Source organism: Ailuropoda melanoleuca, chromosome 7 (genome assembly GCF_002007445.2).
Source record: "Ailuropoda melanoleuca isolate Jingjing chromosome 7, ASM200744v2, whole genome shotgun sequence".
Classification (NCBI taxonomy): Eukaryota; Metazoa; Chordata; class Mammalia; order Carnivora; family Ursidae; genus Ailuropoda; species Ailuropoda melanoleuca.
Window position 1 is genome coordinate 53,867,538 of NC_048224.1, and position 14,935 is coordinate 53,882,472.

At 52.7% G+C, this 14,935-nt stretch overlaps 1 protein-coding gene across 2 annotated transcripts in view; it reads left to right on the forward strand.

Moving 5' to 3' along the window:
* Positions 1 to 13,475, forward strand: part of PHYHD1 (phytanoyl-CoA dioxygenase domain containing 1) — a 14,242-nt gene extending 767 nt beyond the window's left edge. Inside the window, exons 1-11 of one of the 2 annotated variants that reach the window (XM_034664646.1) lie at positions 2,944 to 3,007; positions 3,390 to 3,548; positions 6,994 to 7,075; positions 7,219 to 7,266; positions 8,876 to 8,931; positions 9,010 to 9,072; positions 9,702 to 9,723; positions 11,182 to 11,310; positions 11,423 to 11,539; positions 12,837 to 12,963; positions 13,068 to 13,475. In XM_034664646.1, coding sequence (XP_034520537.1) covers positions 3,450 to 3,548; positions 6,994 to 7,075; positions 7,219 to 7,266; positions 8,876 to 8,931; positions 9,010 to 9,072; positions 9,702 to 9,723; positions 11,182 to 11,310; positions 11,423 to 11,539; positions 12,837 to 12,963; positions 13,068 to 13,113 — 789 coding nt within the window. In that variant the 5' untranslated portion in view covers positions 2,944 to 3,007; positions 3,390 to 3,449 and the 3' untranslated portion in view covers positions 13,114 to 13,475. Of the gene's footprint in view, positions 1 to 2,943; positions 3,008 to 3,389; positions 3,549 to 6,993; positions 7,076 to 7,218; positions 7,267 to 8,875; positions 8,932 to 9,009; positions 9,073 to 9,701; positions 9,724 to 11,181; positions 11,311 to 11,422; positions 11,540 to 12,836; positions 12,964 to 13,067 lie in introns of those variants that run through there. The other variant, XM_011219688.3, reaches the window with a different exon arrangement.
* The last annotated feature ends 1,460 nt before the right edge of the window (positions 13,476 to 14,935 follow it).

Here is a 14,935-nt window from a genome sequence, read left to right on the forward strand (position 1 = left end):
CCCCACCGCCGCCCGTGTCCGGGGATGGTGGCCCGGTCCACCTGCGGTCCAACACAAAAGGCTAACGCTTGGAATTAGAGCGACACAGACTTAAAAAACGTGACCCTTGTTTGTTCCTGATGACAAGAAAAGTGTTTCTGAAAAACACAGAAAATCGAAGAAGAAGAAAATGAAAAACCACCCATAATTTCCTACCCCGAGACAGCATTTTGGTAGACAGCCCTAGAATCTTTAAAAGGCGATCATAATAGCTACTTCTTTTTTTTTAATTTTAATTTTTTATTATGTTATGTTAGTCACCATACAGTACACTCTTAGTTTTTGATGTAATGTTCCATGATTCATTGTTTGCGTATAACACCCGGTGCTCCATGCAATATGTGCCCTCCTTACTACCCATCACTGGTCTAGCCCAATCCCCCACCCCACTCCCCTCTGAAACCCTCAGTTTGTTTCTCAGAGTCCATAGTCTATCCTGGCATTCCCCCTTCTGTTTAACCCCCCGTTCATTCTTTCCTTTGTTCTCCTACCGATCTCCCTGCTATTTCTTATGTTCCATAAATGAGTGAAACCATATGATAATTGTCTTTCTCTGCTTGACTTATTTCACTTAGCATAATCTCCTCCAGTCTCGTCCATGTTGCTGCAAATGTTGGGTAATCGTTCTTTCTGATGGCTGAGTAATATTCCGTTGTACATATGGACCACAACTTCTTAATCCAGTCATCTGTTGAAGGGCATCTCGGCTCCTCACGATTTAGCTATTGTGGACAAAGCTGCTATGAACATTGGGGTGCATATGGCCCTTCTCTTCACTACGTCCATGGCTTTGGGGTAAATACCCAGTAGTGCAATTGCTGGATCATAGGGTAGCTCTATTTTTAAGGGACCTCCACACTGTTTTCCAAAGTGGCTGTACCAACTTGCATTCCCACCAACAGTGTAAGAGGGATCCCCTTTCTCCACATTCTCTCCAACATTTGTTGTTTCTTACCTTGTCAATTTCTGCCATTCTAACTGGCGTAAGGTGATTTTGATTTGAATTTCAATGATGGCTAATGATTTTGAACATTTTTTCATGTGTCTGTTAGCCATTTGTATGTCTTAGCCATTTGTATGTCTTCATTGGAAAAGTGTCTTCATATCTTCTGCCCATTTTTTGATTTGATTATTTGTTTCTTGTGTACTGAGTTTGAGAAGTTCTTTGTAGATGTTGGATACCAGTCTTTTATCTGTAGTGTCATTTGCAAAAATATCTTCTCCCATTCCGTGGGCTGCCTCTTAGTTTTCTTGACTGTTTCCTTGGCCGTGCAGAAGCTTTTTATCTTGATGAAGTCCCGCAAGTTCATTTTTTCTTTTGTTTCCCTTGCCTTTGGAGACGTCTCATGAAAGAAGTTGCTGTGGCCTTCTTGTCGTGCTTGCCCACCGTTGTATAAAGGACGCACTACTGTGCCTCCGACTTGACGGTCTGAGGGCTGAAGAGGAGAAGGGGGTCGCCCAAGATCTCACAATGGCTAAAATACTAATCTGTGTTCAGCTTTTTTTTTTTTTTTTCCATCTCACTGTATATCAGGCACATATGCCCATGTCAGTAAGTATTTTTCTACCACATGATTTTTTTATCAGCTGTGTGTATTCCAGATAGATAAAACATACTTTGTTGAATGACTCTCCTCGAGCTGAGCGTTTAGGCTGTTTCTGATTTATCGCTCTCGTTCAACTAGCCTCAGTGAATACCCCCATTAATACGTCTTTGCTCCCCCATTTGCTAAGCCCCCAACTTCTTACGTCAACAAGCTCTCTCCTGAGTGTGTCTGCTGGGTCACACGTACATATGGTTTGCTGTGGATGACCCACTTCCCAAGGAAGAAGTGTTCAACTTGATACTGATGTGAGGATTAAGTATCATTTTTTAAAAAAAGCTTTTATTTATTTATTAGAAAGAGCGAGCAGAAGCAGGGGGAGGGGCAGAGGGAGAGGGAGAAGCAGACTCCCCGATGAGCAGGGAGCCTGACGCAGGGCTTGATCCCAGGACCCCAAGATCATGACCTGAGCCGAAGGCAGATGCCCCCCCGACTGAACCACCCAGGTGCCCGGAGGATTAAGTATCACCCAGAGCTGTCCAGAGACCAAATGGCCCACGGTGGGTGGGCATGAATGTCCCAACTTCCCACACGTGGGAGCCAGAACTGGGCATCCATGGGGGAGTGAGGGAGGGAATGGGGGGAGGGTTAGTAATTGGAAATCAGATACTTCACAGTGGGTTCAAGAGGTGACTTTCAACACTAAGATTTTATAATGGTCTGCAAGCAAGCACGGAGATGTTCTTTCTCTCCTTACTCCCCTCAATAGCCACGGAATAAGAGGTCTGGAGGCAAATCAGAATAAGCTCACTGTTTTAACCTCCCGCCACCCCCTGGCTGTCCACTGCATTCAGGACAAAGCCCACCTCCTTGCCTGGCCTGCACCCCCTACCTTCCTGCTTCCCTTCTGCCGCCACCCTCACTTTGCTCCATCTGGCCCCAATTACTTGTGTCCCTCCCATGCTCGGGGACTTCACACATCCTGCTCCCTTGGTCTGGAATGTTCATCCTTGTCTCTCCAATGCCCATTATCCTGCCGGTCTCCTTTCTTTTTTCTTTTTTAAGATTTTATTTATTTATGAGAGGGAGAGGGAGCAGGGGGAGGGGCAGAGGGAGAGGGAGAAGCAGACTCCTTGCTGAGCAGGGCGCCCAATGTGGGGCTCCATCCCAGGACCTGGAGATCATAGCCGGGCCAAAGGCAGCCACTTAACTGAGTGAGCCACCCAGACGCCCCTGCTGGTCTCCTTTAAGTGCCACCTCCTCAGAGCTGCTGCCCTGAGACGACTCTTCCCCAATCTGGTTTACGTTAAACACTTCTGCCTTTAGCTCTTGAATCTGCCCTCTCCCTCTTTGCACACAGCAGCTGGTGAGAGCACATTTCCCTGCACGCTGGTTTGTTTGATGTCCGCCTCTGTTGCTAGACCGTAAGTTCCAGGACGGCAGGCTTCCTCGCTACTGTCACTCTAGCTCCTAAAACCATGCTGGTACACAGTAGATGCTCATAAAATTCTAGCCGAATAAATGAATGAGGTTGTATTCCCATGTGACCCAAGCCCACTGGAGGGGAAGGATGGGGGGGACACCTCCCCTTCCTCCTCCCTTCATTCAAGCAACCAATACTGGCTGCTCCTCACTGGGTTCCAGACACCATGGCTGGGGTGGGGGTGTCGGTGTGGGGGGAGACAGAGCAATGAACAGGACACTTGGTCCTGCCCTCACACAGCTTTGGGTTTTAGGGAGGGGTCAGGTCAGTCCTCACAGAGAGCGTTTGGGAGGGGGAAGCCTGAGTTTTCTTCTTGCCTTCAGTTTCAGGAGGATGGATTCCTGGTACTGGAAGGATTTTTATCTGCAGATGAGTGTGTCACCATGCAACAGAGGATTGGCGAGCTAGTGGCTGACATGGATGTCCCTGTCCACTGCCGCATAGAATTTTCCACCCGGGAAGATGAGCAGCTGAGACCCAAAGTAAGTGTCTGGGGCAGGTGAGAATGGGATCTGGTCTTTGATGGGGGCACTCAGTCCCCAGCCGGAGCAGCAGCCTGGAAGGGAGGGCCCCAAGGCCCATGGGCTCGTTAGGATAACAAATCAGGCCCTGAGCCCTCCCTGTGTCAGACTAAGTGCCTTATCTGAGTATTTCCCTCACTCCCCACTACGGATTTATATGGTTGGTGTTATTACCCCCATATGATGGGGGTGGGGGGAATGAGGCCTGGCTCACTTGCCCCACACCACGTGGTTAGTAATTGGTAGAATGAGGATTTGAACCCAGATCGACTGTTCACTGCTCTACTGTACTTCCTCAGTTGTTCTTCTGCCACAAGGGCCTCCTTTGTGGCCAGCAACCCAGAATGAGCCAAGTGATTCTGATAGACCCCCCTGTGTCAGCCTTATCCCCCAGTGAGACTGGAAACTCAGCTTTTCCACCCCCACCCCTCGTGACTTAATAGGACTCAATACAGTTTGACATAGGGTAAGTTGAGACTCGGGGTTCTCCCACACAGTTCACTTAACCCTTCAGGAGCCTGTCTGTGGGGGTGCCTGGGTGGCTCAGTCTGCCTTCAGCTCAGGTCATGATCCCAGGGTTCTGGGATCGAGCCCTGCATCGGGCTCCCTGCTCAGCGGGGAGTCTGCTTCTCCCTCTCCCTGTGATCTCTCTCGCTTTCGCTCTCTCTCAAATAAATAAATACAATCTTAAAAAAGAGAGAGAGAGAGAGAAAGAGAGAGAAAGAAAAGAAAAGAAAAAAAGAGCCTGTCTGCGGTGTGGCCTTGGAGCCAAAGCTGCGGTCCCCGCCCATTAACGAAGCTCCTTCTTGCTGAGGAGCTCCTGCCATCTGGTGGGCACAAAGGGAATTACAATGGCCCGAAGCCTGGGAACCCAGAGAGCGCGGCTGGGGCACTTCAGTAGGACTGAGGATTAGAGAATAATTTCCTCCAAAGAGTGGGTTTCATTTGGCCTCACCCCCACCTTCTAGGTGGGGACAGCAGAGATGGGGGTCCAGTGCCTAGAGACACATCACTCAAGTTCCCAAGGAATGAGGGGGCAAATCTTGTGCCCTCCAAGCTGCCTTCTGAGAATGTTCCAGGGACCAGTGAAGGGTTGGGGGGAGGACGGGAGAATAAAGTGTATGTCTCTTGGTTTATAATGCTTGCAAAGAGCTCCGCACAGTGCCTGGTATTTGGTAAACCCTAAATACTCACCATGATATTAAGACTTTGAAGTGGGTATTAAAAGGAAAAAGACCAGGGGTGCCTGGGTGGCTCAGTCAGTTACGCATCTGACCTCCGCTCAGGTCCTGATCTCAGGGTCCTGGGATGGAGCCCTGTATCAGGCTCCCTGCTCAGTGGGGAGTCCGCTTGTCCCTCTCCCTCCTTCCCTCCCCCCACCCATGGGCATGTGTGCACAGCACGTGCTCTCTCTCTCTCTCTCTCAAATAAATAAATAAATAAATAAAATCTTAAAAAAAAAAAAAAAGGAAAAAGATCAGTGGGTGTCCCATCCAGTTCTCCCTTCCAGCTTACTTTGAATTATTTTCCAACTGTGTAAGTCGTACAGAACTGATAATAACAGGGGAGCTTGGCTGGCTAAGCTGACAGAGCTTGCGACTCTGGATGTTGGGGTTGTGAGTTCGAGCCCCATGTTGGGTGTAAAGATCACTTAAAAATAAAAAAAATATTGAAAAAGAACAGATAATAATGTCCACAGAAATGGGTATGGAGTCCAGCAGAATGCAGTTATCACCTGTCGATCAATCCGTGTCCCATCCATCTGCAAATTCATTTCAGCATTTGTTACAGCCTATCTGTGTACAGTTCTTGGAATTCTTCGAACATCTTACTGGTTCCCTTGTGAGTTAAGGAGTCAAGTAGAATCTTTGACATGTTTAGCTTCATCATCTTTAATGATGATGATGGTGATGATTATGATTATTTTCTAAGTAGGCTCCGTGCCCAGCGTAGAGTCCCACATGGGGCTTGAACTCACAACCCTGAGATCAAGACCTGAGCTGAGATCAAGAGTCGGACTCTTAGCCAGTTGAGCCACCCAGGCATCCCTAGCTTCATCATCTTTAATATTATTATTTATCAGTTATGCTTCCCTGTTTCCCTCACCCTAATCCTGATACAGAACAGCTATGAACGTTGGAAAACAAACGTATAGTTTTCAGTGGGAAGCGCTGTGAAAGGGCCCAGCAGGTCACCACGGAACCCGCAGGCACACGTGAGAGCGGGTGTGCACGTGTGAGGGGGCGGGGGGTGAGGGGGGCTGGGCCACCTGGAGAATCCCAAGGGTCGGCGCCCTCAGCTCCAGCCGTGCAGCCGCAGAGGGAGGTAGGGAGATCTACACAAGGGTGGCCAAGGGCAACTGAAACCCCAGGGAAAACATCGGGCATCTGCCCGAAGCGTCATTTTCATATGACACCAAGAAATGTAAACCGTGGGGGCGCCTGGGTGGCGCAGTCAGTTAAGCGTTCAACTCTTGGTTTCGCCTCAGGTCGTGATCTCACGGTTGTGCGATCGAGCCCCATGTCGGGCTCTGTGCTCGGCGGGGAGTCTGCTTGAGATTCTCTCTCCCTCTCCCTCTGTCCTTCCTCCCCCAGCACGCCTGTCTCTCTAAAGTAAAGAAATAAATCTTAAAAAAAAAAAAGAAACATAAAACATGATATGAAAATTAACAAGGAAACGTTATTAAGAAAACAGAAAAATGTGAGTAATAGGCTATTTTCACCAAGCATTTAGCCGTGCCGTTTCCTGTTTAGAAGCGGCCGCGGTGATGATGGTGATAAAAACAGATACTCATGCAGCACTTTCCACATTCCAAGGACTGTTCTAGTGCTTTGTGTACACCAACTCATAACCTCTCCAACGCCCTATGAGATTCCTTCAACCACATCTCTACTTTATGAGGAAATTAAGCCCAGAGAGGTTCATTAGTGTGGGTGTGGTCACACAGCAACTCCGGATTTGAACCCAAGTATTCTAGCCCTACGGACTGTGCTCTCAACTAGTGTAAGAGTCAGCCTCTGCCTGAAGCCTCCACTAATCCAGAGGAGGCTTCCCTTAACAGATGAGGAAACAGGCGTCGAGCAGGAAAACAAGTGACCCAAGGCTACTTGGGAAGCACGCCTGTTTGGTGACGGTGCCTAGGTTCAGAATCACACCGTGTCAAGAATTATGTGACTTATTAAGAGGTTTCCAGGAAATTTTATGCTTGTAGCTTCCTGTCACGCTTCCAGGCACTTGGGGTTCCTGTTCACCGTCTGTGCCTCAGTGGATGAGTTCGAGAAGCACCGGGGGAGGGGTGCTGCAGCCCTGCTGGGTTGGGAAGCACGAGTGTCCTCTTCCGTCTTGGCCAGGCGCAGCCCTGACCCTGGGATTCCCTCCCAGTCCCTCCGATATCCCCTCTTCACAGGGCGAGAGCAGCAAAGACTATTTCTTGAACAGTGGTGACAAGATTCGATTCTTCTTTGAGAAAGATGTTTTCGACGAGAAAGGTTCGGAGCTGGGGCCCCCGGGATGTGGGAAGGGCCGGGCTGGCGTATTTCCCCCCAGGGCTGCTCCCCCAGCCCCGGAGGCCAGTTGCCCAGGGGTGGGTGGACGCCAGCTCTTTTGCCTTGACCTGTTCCTTGTGCTACAGGAAATTTCCTGTTCCCTCCGGAGAAGTCCGTCAATAAAATTGGCCACGGTAAGCAGGCACCTGGAGGAAAGGAAATAGGGAAACTGAAGCCTGAAGAGCCTTGGGGCCTACCCCAAGGCCTACCGTAAGTTAGTGGCCCAGCACATGGCATTTCTGACTTCAGCTCCCCTTCTGGGCCGGTTCCTCTGGCCTTATGATGCTATTCCTACAAGCTCACCACAGCACCGGGAAGAGGGACCACCCGAGCCGCCCATGCAGACGATCCAGGCCTCAGGCATGGGGGGCTCCTGGCTCCCACTGCTTCCCGGAGCCTCCTTCAGGAGCACCTAACATGTTGGCTTGGTCCCTATTCTGAGACCCCAAAATGAAGCTAGGAGATGTCCTCTTCTTTCCCCCCCCCCCAGGATCGTACATTATAATTTATTTTGCAGACCGCTTATTTTTTTTAAAGATTTTATTTATTTATTTAGCGAGAGAAAGAGAGAGTGTGTGAGCAGGGGAAGGGGGAGAGGGACAGAGAGACTCTCAAGTGGACTCCCCACTGAGCGTGGAGCCCAACATGGGGGGCTCAATCCGATGACCCTGAGATCATGACCTGAGTCAAAATCGGAGTCAGATGCTCAACCGACTGAGCCAGCCAGGCGCCCCACTCATTTCTAAACTTAAAGTTATATCACAGTAGCTTTGTAAAGAGAACTGTGGTAAAATACATATAATACAAAATTTGCCATCATAGGGGCGCCTGGGTGGCTCAGTTGTTAAGCGTCTGCCTTCAGCTCAGGGCGTGATCCCGGCGTTCTGGGATCGAGCCCCACATCGGGCTCCTCTGCTGTGAGCCTGCTTCTTCCTCTCCCACTCCCCCTCCTTGTGTTCCCTCTCTCGCTGGCTGTCTCTCTCTCTGTCAAATGAATAAATAAAAAATCTTAAAACAAAACAAAAAACCGAAGTATAAGCTTCCCTTAAAAAAAAATTTGCCATCATAACCATTTTGAAGTACACAATTCAGTGGCAATAAGTATATCCAATCCTCACTTTAAAAAAAAGAGATTTTATTTATTTGAGAGCGAGAGCACCAGCAGGGGCGGGAGGGGCAGAGGAAGAGGGAGAAGCAGGCTCCCCACTGAGCAGGGAGCCCGATGCAGGGCTCGATCCCAGGACCCCAGGATCAGGACCTGAGCCGAAGGCAGACGCTTAACTGACTGAGCCACCCAGGTGCCCCCCATCCCTCACTTTTGTAACATAATAACGAGCAGATCAGGTCTTTGGTGCCGGGCCCTGGCCTGAGGCTGCACATGTGTTAGCCCATCCAGGCTTGGGGCAGCCTGAGAGGCTGGTCTTCTGGTTCTGTGGTACAGAGGAGAAACTGAGGCTTGTAGGAGAGAAATGGTCACTTGAAGCAGCACAGAGTAAATGGCAGGACCCAGATTGCTGGCAAGTCCTGGGCCCCTTTGAGTCAGGTCTGGAGTGAGGTTCCCAGATGGCTGGAAGGTCGAGAATAAGGTTGTGGGCCCATCTCTTGGTTATAAACCAGCAAAGGCTCGATGCATACCAGTAGGTGAAAAGCCATAGCAAGGCCTGTATCTGGGGCCCAGGGCCAGGCACGGAGGGACGCGTGAGGGCGGGGAGGCTGGCCCATCAGCCTGCCTCTGTCCTGCAGCTCTGCACGCCTATGACCCTGTCTTCAGGAGTGTCACACACTCCCCCAAGGTGCAGGTGAGCAGGGGTGTGGGCGAGGGGGGGGTGGCCCAGACGTGAGGGCAGGCCTGCAGTCTGACCTCGGTCCCCTTCCAGGCCTTGGCCAGAAGTCTGGGCTTCCAGGTGCCCGTGATCGTGCAGAGTATGTACATCTTCAAGGTGAGCCCCCTGTCCCCCCCCGGGCCTCAGTTTACCCTCTGTAATATGGGCAGAGTACTCAGACCAAGCCCCTCCTTACGATGGGCCAAAAGCTGCTTCCCTGAAGAATTACTAAGTTGCAAGGAGAACGTGCGAAATCCTCCTCTGGGTAAGGCGCCTGGCATTTAGTTGGTGCTCAGGTAAAATTTGGTGGCAGGAGGGAAGGAGACTTCCAGGACTCCCTTCTCCCTTCTTTTGCCACTGAAATGCTCTGCTCCAGCTTCAAGGCCCAGCTCAGGGCCACCTCCTCCACGAAGCCTTCCAGTTTTCCCTTGGGAAGAGAGGGACCCACCTGTGATCCTGGGGCCGAGAGGCTTAACCTCAAGCCCGGGGCCCCAGCCACTCTTGCTGCCCCTCACTTCTGCCTTTGCTTGCAGTAGGCATGCGCGTGCTTGGACTTGGAGCTCCCTGGGTGCTCTTTCTCTTTGCAGCCCTCCTGGGCCTGGCACACGGCGGGTACTCCATAGCTGGGTGCCCGCGTGGAATCCTTAAACACCTGTGGCCGGGTCAGAGCATCCCACAGGACTCAGAGAGGCCTCTGCTCCCACCCACTCTCCTCTGGCCTCACCAGCCCTTCTTCTCTCTTGCAGCAACCTCACTTCGGTGGCGAAGGTGAGCTGAGAACAGGCTGTGGGGCCCAGCAAAGGCCGCAGTGGGAGATCTGGGGAATTCGTAGTTGTCGGGGCTTTGGAGGGAGGGATGGCACTTGGTGAGGTGTCTGTGGGCAAGAGCCTGGGGCAGGAAGGAGAAGCTACCTTTGGTTCCTTTTTGGAACTGTCCATTGGGCCAGTTCCAGGGTATTTTGGAGCCCTGGGGACAGTGGTCCTTGAGCCTGGCAGCAACTCCTAGCTGGTTAAAAATACAGATTCTGGGGCCCCAGTCCCTGAGATCTTGAGTCAGTAGGGCTGCAAGGAACTGCGGACCTGTATTTTTTTTTTTTAAAAAAGATTTATTCATGAGAGAGAGAGAGAGAGAGAGGGTACACATGTGAGTGGGGAGAGGGGCAAAGGGAAGAAGAGAGAGAGGCAGAGAAGCAGACTCCCGCTGAGCTTGGAGCCCCACTCAGGGCCCGATCCCAGGACCCCAAGATCATGAACTGAAATCAAGAGTTGGAAGCCCAACCGACTAAGCCACCCAGGCACCCTGCAAACCTGTATTTTTCACAAGTTCCCTGGAAGACTGATTTAACAGAGAAACTGCCGATGTAATTTCAAACCCCTCTGGATGCACAGATACCCTTTATAGCCTCCCTCGTAGGCAATTATCTACTTCTGCTTAAATACCTCCCGTGACAGGGGGCTCATCCCCTCACAGCCAGCCCTTTCCTTCTTTGCATGAGCCCAAGTCGGCCTCCTTGTGCCTGCCCGCTCCTCCCCACCATTCAGCCAGAGGACAGTCTCCTGAAGGGAGAATTGGGCACCCCTACCTCCTTCAGTCGGTCCTCCTCCAAATGCTTTGGAGTTCCCACCATTAGGACAACTTCCTCTGGACGCTGTCTGGATTGTTCAAGCCCCTCTTCTAGTTTGGGGCTCGGAAAACACACAGTTCCCCAGGAAGGAAGAGAGACTAGCATCCACAGTCTGAAGGCCTTTCCTCAGTGGTCCTCTGTCCTGGCTGGGTCGCAGCATCACGTGGAGGGGGTGAAGATGTCGATGGGGGTCAGTCGCATGCCCTCGTCTTTCGTACTCAACTCCCCAGTCTTACACCACCCGGTGGACCCTCTGGTGGCTGGAGGGGCTTGTGAAGGATGGCTTTCGTTGCCTGCCTGGAATCAAACCATAGCAGCCACTTTTTAGCAATTAGTGTTGGGCCTGGTACTAAGCACTTTCACACACTGTGTCGTGGGTCCTCCAGCCACGTGGGTCCTCTGAGGTGGGCTCCTGCCGAGGCCACTTCATGGTTTAGGAAACAGAAGTTTTGAGAGGCGAAATCTTGTGCCCTGAGTCTCCAGGCCAGGAAGTGTGGGTTTCCAACTGACCCAGGGACGCTGAGCGCCACGGAGAGGGGAACAAGGCCAAGGTGAGGTGGGCCAGGTTCCTCATCCCCGGGGTGGGGTGGGGCCTGCTGCAGTCCTCCCTCACCAGGACTCCACCTTCCTGCACACGGAGCCCCTGGGCCGGCTGCTGGGGCTATGGATAGCTCTGGAGGATGCCACTCTGGAGAATGGCTGTCTCTGGTTCATCCCTGGCTCCCATACTGGTAAGGACACCTGTTTCACCCCTCCCACTCGTATCCCACCCCCCACCCCCCGCCGCCCCTGGCAGAGAGACGCCGAAAAAAGAGAGGCTAAAGACTCTACCTTGGCCTGCAGGTGGGTTGTCGAGAAGGCTGGTCCGGACCTATGCTGGCTCGAAGCTTGACATCACCTTCCTCGGATCAGAGCCTGTCCGGGATGCCAGCCTCTTTGTGCCCACCCCAGTGCGGAGAGGTAGGTGGGATGCAGAGGGCAGGGAGGCAGGCTGCAAGGCCTGCTTGTGGGTCTGAGCTTACTCCGTCCGCCCAGCTCCCCCGAAGGCCGTGAAGTCACAGAATGGGAGGTGGGGCTGGATGGGCGCTGGGAAGTCTGAAGTCTGCGCCATTAACCAGAAGGCCTCCTGGATCAGGCTAGCATCCAGACTCTGTTGTCTTTTTGGGCAAATGACTGGAGCTCTCTGAGCCTCAGTCTTTTCAAATGTAAAGTGGGGTGGTCAGTGAGATAGATGATGTCTATAAGATGGGGCACACGGCAGATGCTGAACGAATGCTGGCCGTTCCTTTTAGAACACGGCAACCAGGGGCACCTGGGTGGCACAGTCGTTAAGCGTCTGCCTTCGGCTCAGGGCGTGATCCCGGCGTTCTGGGATGGAGCCCCGCATCAGGCTCCTCCACTGGCAGCCTGCTTCTTCCTCTCCCACTCCCCCTGATTGTGTTCCCTCTCTCGCTGGCTGTCTCTCTCTAATAAATAGAATCTTTAAAAAAAAAAAAAAAAAGAACACAGCAACCTGATGTCCAGCCCGNCCAGCCCGGCCTTTTTTTTTTTTTTTTTTAAAGATTTTATTTATTTGAGAGAGAGCGAGAGAGAGCGTGGAGCGTGAGCAGGGGAGGGGGGGCAGGGACAGAGGGAGAGGGAGAAGGAACGTGGGGCTCCATCCCAGGACCCTGAGATCATGACCCAAGCTGAAGGCAGATACTTTTTTTTTTTTTAAGATTTTATTTATTTATCCGACAGAGATAGAGACAGCTAGCGAGAGAGGGAACACAAGCAGGGGGAGTGGGAGAGGAAGAAGCAGGCTCCCAGCGGGAGCCTGATGTGGGGCTCGATCCCATAATGCCAGGATCATGCCCTGAGCCGAAGGCAGACGCCCAACCGCTGTGCCACCCAGGCGCCCCTGAAGGCAGATACTTAACCACTGAGCCACCCAGGCACCTCCCCCCACCCAGGCCCAGCTTTTGACACCAAGGTCCCAGCTGCCTGGCACAGTACAGACACTTCGGCCTGGTTCGGCAAACACCACAGAAGGGGATGTCCTTGCCAAGGCTTGCCAAGGGCACAGGTCACAGCAGAAAGGACTTGGTCCCAGGGGAAGCTCTGACCAAGGGCATAGCCTCCAACCCTGGGACAGGCAGCTGGCCCCTGAGCTTTCCTGAATGGGACTGGGGATGAACAGGCAGCAGAACCACTCAAGGGCGGAGGGGCCTTTGTCCCTCCCTGCCAAGTGTTCTCCTGACCCGCTGACTCCTGCCAGGGGACCTCGTCCTAATCCATGGGGAAGTGGTGCACAAGAGCGAGCAGAAGCTCTCCGAGCGCTCACGCCACGCCTACACTTTCCACCTCATGGAGAGCGTGGACACCGTCTGGAGCCCGGATAACTGGTAGGTGGCTGCGGGTGTGTGCGCGCCCTGGACAGGCTCCTGAAGCGGTCCTGGAGGCCGGGAACAGTGACACTGGCACCTCAAGGTCATCTCTCTCTCCACAGGCTCCAGCCAACAGCTGAGCTGCCCTTTGTCCCACTGTACAAATGAACGCCCTCCCGGGCCGGGCCTGGCCGCTCCGGGGGGAGCTGCGGGCCGCACGCATCAGCGCCTCGCCCGGCTGCCCAGCTGCAAAGGGGAAGTCAAATCTCTCCCCCTGCACTGTCTCCCTGCCAGGGTCTGTGCCCCTTAGCCCTGCAGACAGGAGCCCCGGAGCCCTGGACGGATGGCTTTCCAGAGACCTCTGTCTCTCTGCCTCTCCCGTGTTCCACCCCAAGCTCCCCCTGGAGTCAGCCTCTCACCATGAAAGCGTTCTGGCTACTTCTCTGCTGGCTTCCCACTGTTCTCTCCTCTCAGATGCAATTCTGATTATTACGGTGCAAGATATGCAATAAAAGCAACTTCTGAATGCAGTTTCTCGGCCCTTCCTTCCCAAGCAGCCTTGCTTTCAAGATGACAGCCCTGCTGAAAATCATCCCAGGTGTCCCAGCCCTGCCTGGTGAGGTCTGCACAATTTTAATAACACCGTGGGCATTCGCTGTGCCAAGAGCTTTAAGTGTGTTGTCTCACTGTGTCCTCACACCTCCCGGCGAGGTGCTCTTATCATCTGGGTTTATGGATGGAGAAGCTGAGATGTCGTGTGGGAAGTTTCAGTGACCTGCTCCTATCACCGGGCTGTTCAGTTTAGTGACTCAGCCTGTGCTTCTAACCTTTGGTCCCCAGTACTCCTTGCTTAGGGAGGGGAGAAGACCAGGGCTAGGAATACAGTCCCAGATTCTGGTCCTGGCCTTGTGACCAACTTGTTTTCTGGTCCCAGGCCGGGCCCTTCTTCTCTCTGGGCCCGGTTTGCCACCTGTACCATCGAGGGGCCAGAGAAGGCCTCCATGGTCCCTCTCTGTGGGCATGCGTGACGGGCACCCAGGCCCTCTGTAGGGGCAATGTGGTCGACATTCAAGACCTGCACAGCTGAGATTTGGCCCAAAGGTTGCAAACCGGGGCTGCAGATGTGTTTTTTCTGGGCCTCAGTATTTTTTTAAAAAACCATTTTAAAATTGGGAGGTTTCATATAACAATGCACGTTTCTAAGCTTCCTGTAATGAGCAGGTCTGCAGCTCTGGGCCTATGGCCGAGCATGGTGATGCCCGGAGGCAACAGCCGGCCTCCTTGAAGGCACCTATGCTCCTCACTCCGCCCCTCCCGCCCGCCACTGCATTACCGGCCTGGCCTTGGCAGCCATATGCATGGGTGACCTTCATTTTCAGTCCCCACTGTTTGTGGATAAGCCGAGGCCCGGAGGACGGAGCCCTTCCCCAAAGGCCGCCCAGGGAGTCAGGGAGGCAAAGCTCTTCCTTGGCATTTTGCCGCCTCTTTTAGCAAGTAGAAAGCAGCCAGAGAGAAGGGACAGGTTTGTTAAGTCTTCTTTGAGCCCCAGAGGAATGTCTCAATACTTTCCCCTGAGGGATAGGGCTTGGCAGCGATCCCTACCCGGAAGCATGAACTTGCTAGAGCTCTGCTCCTGGCTTCTGGCCTCAGTGGGCCAAAGTTCTCATGTCGTCCGGCTAGGCCCCTCGCTGTTGGGTTGGGTGAGAAGGGGAGAACCTTGTCCATCCTCAGGCAATTCACTGTGCTATCTTCCCACTGATGGGAAATGTTCCATGCACTCAGCAAATGTCCACTGGATTCCCGCTACAATGCCAGGCTCTGCTGGCACTGGGGGGTACAGTGGGGAAGCGGACAGCCCTGGACTCTGCCCTCACAGAGCCAGGATACAGCATGGGCCCCACAGGAGAGCCATTCTGAACTCTCAGTAAACCCCCGCAGGCCCTGGTCTCTAATTTCTTACCAAGAGAAGAAACACAGGTTCGGACATGAC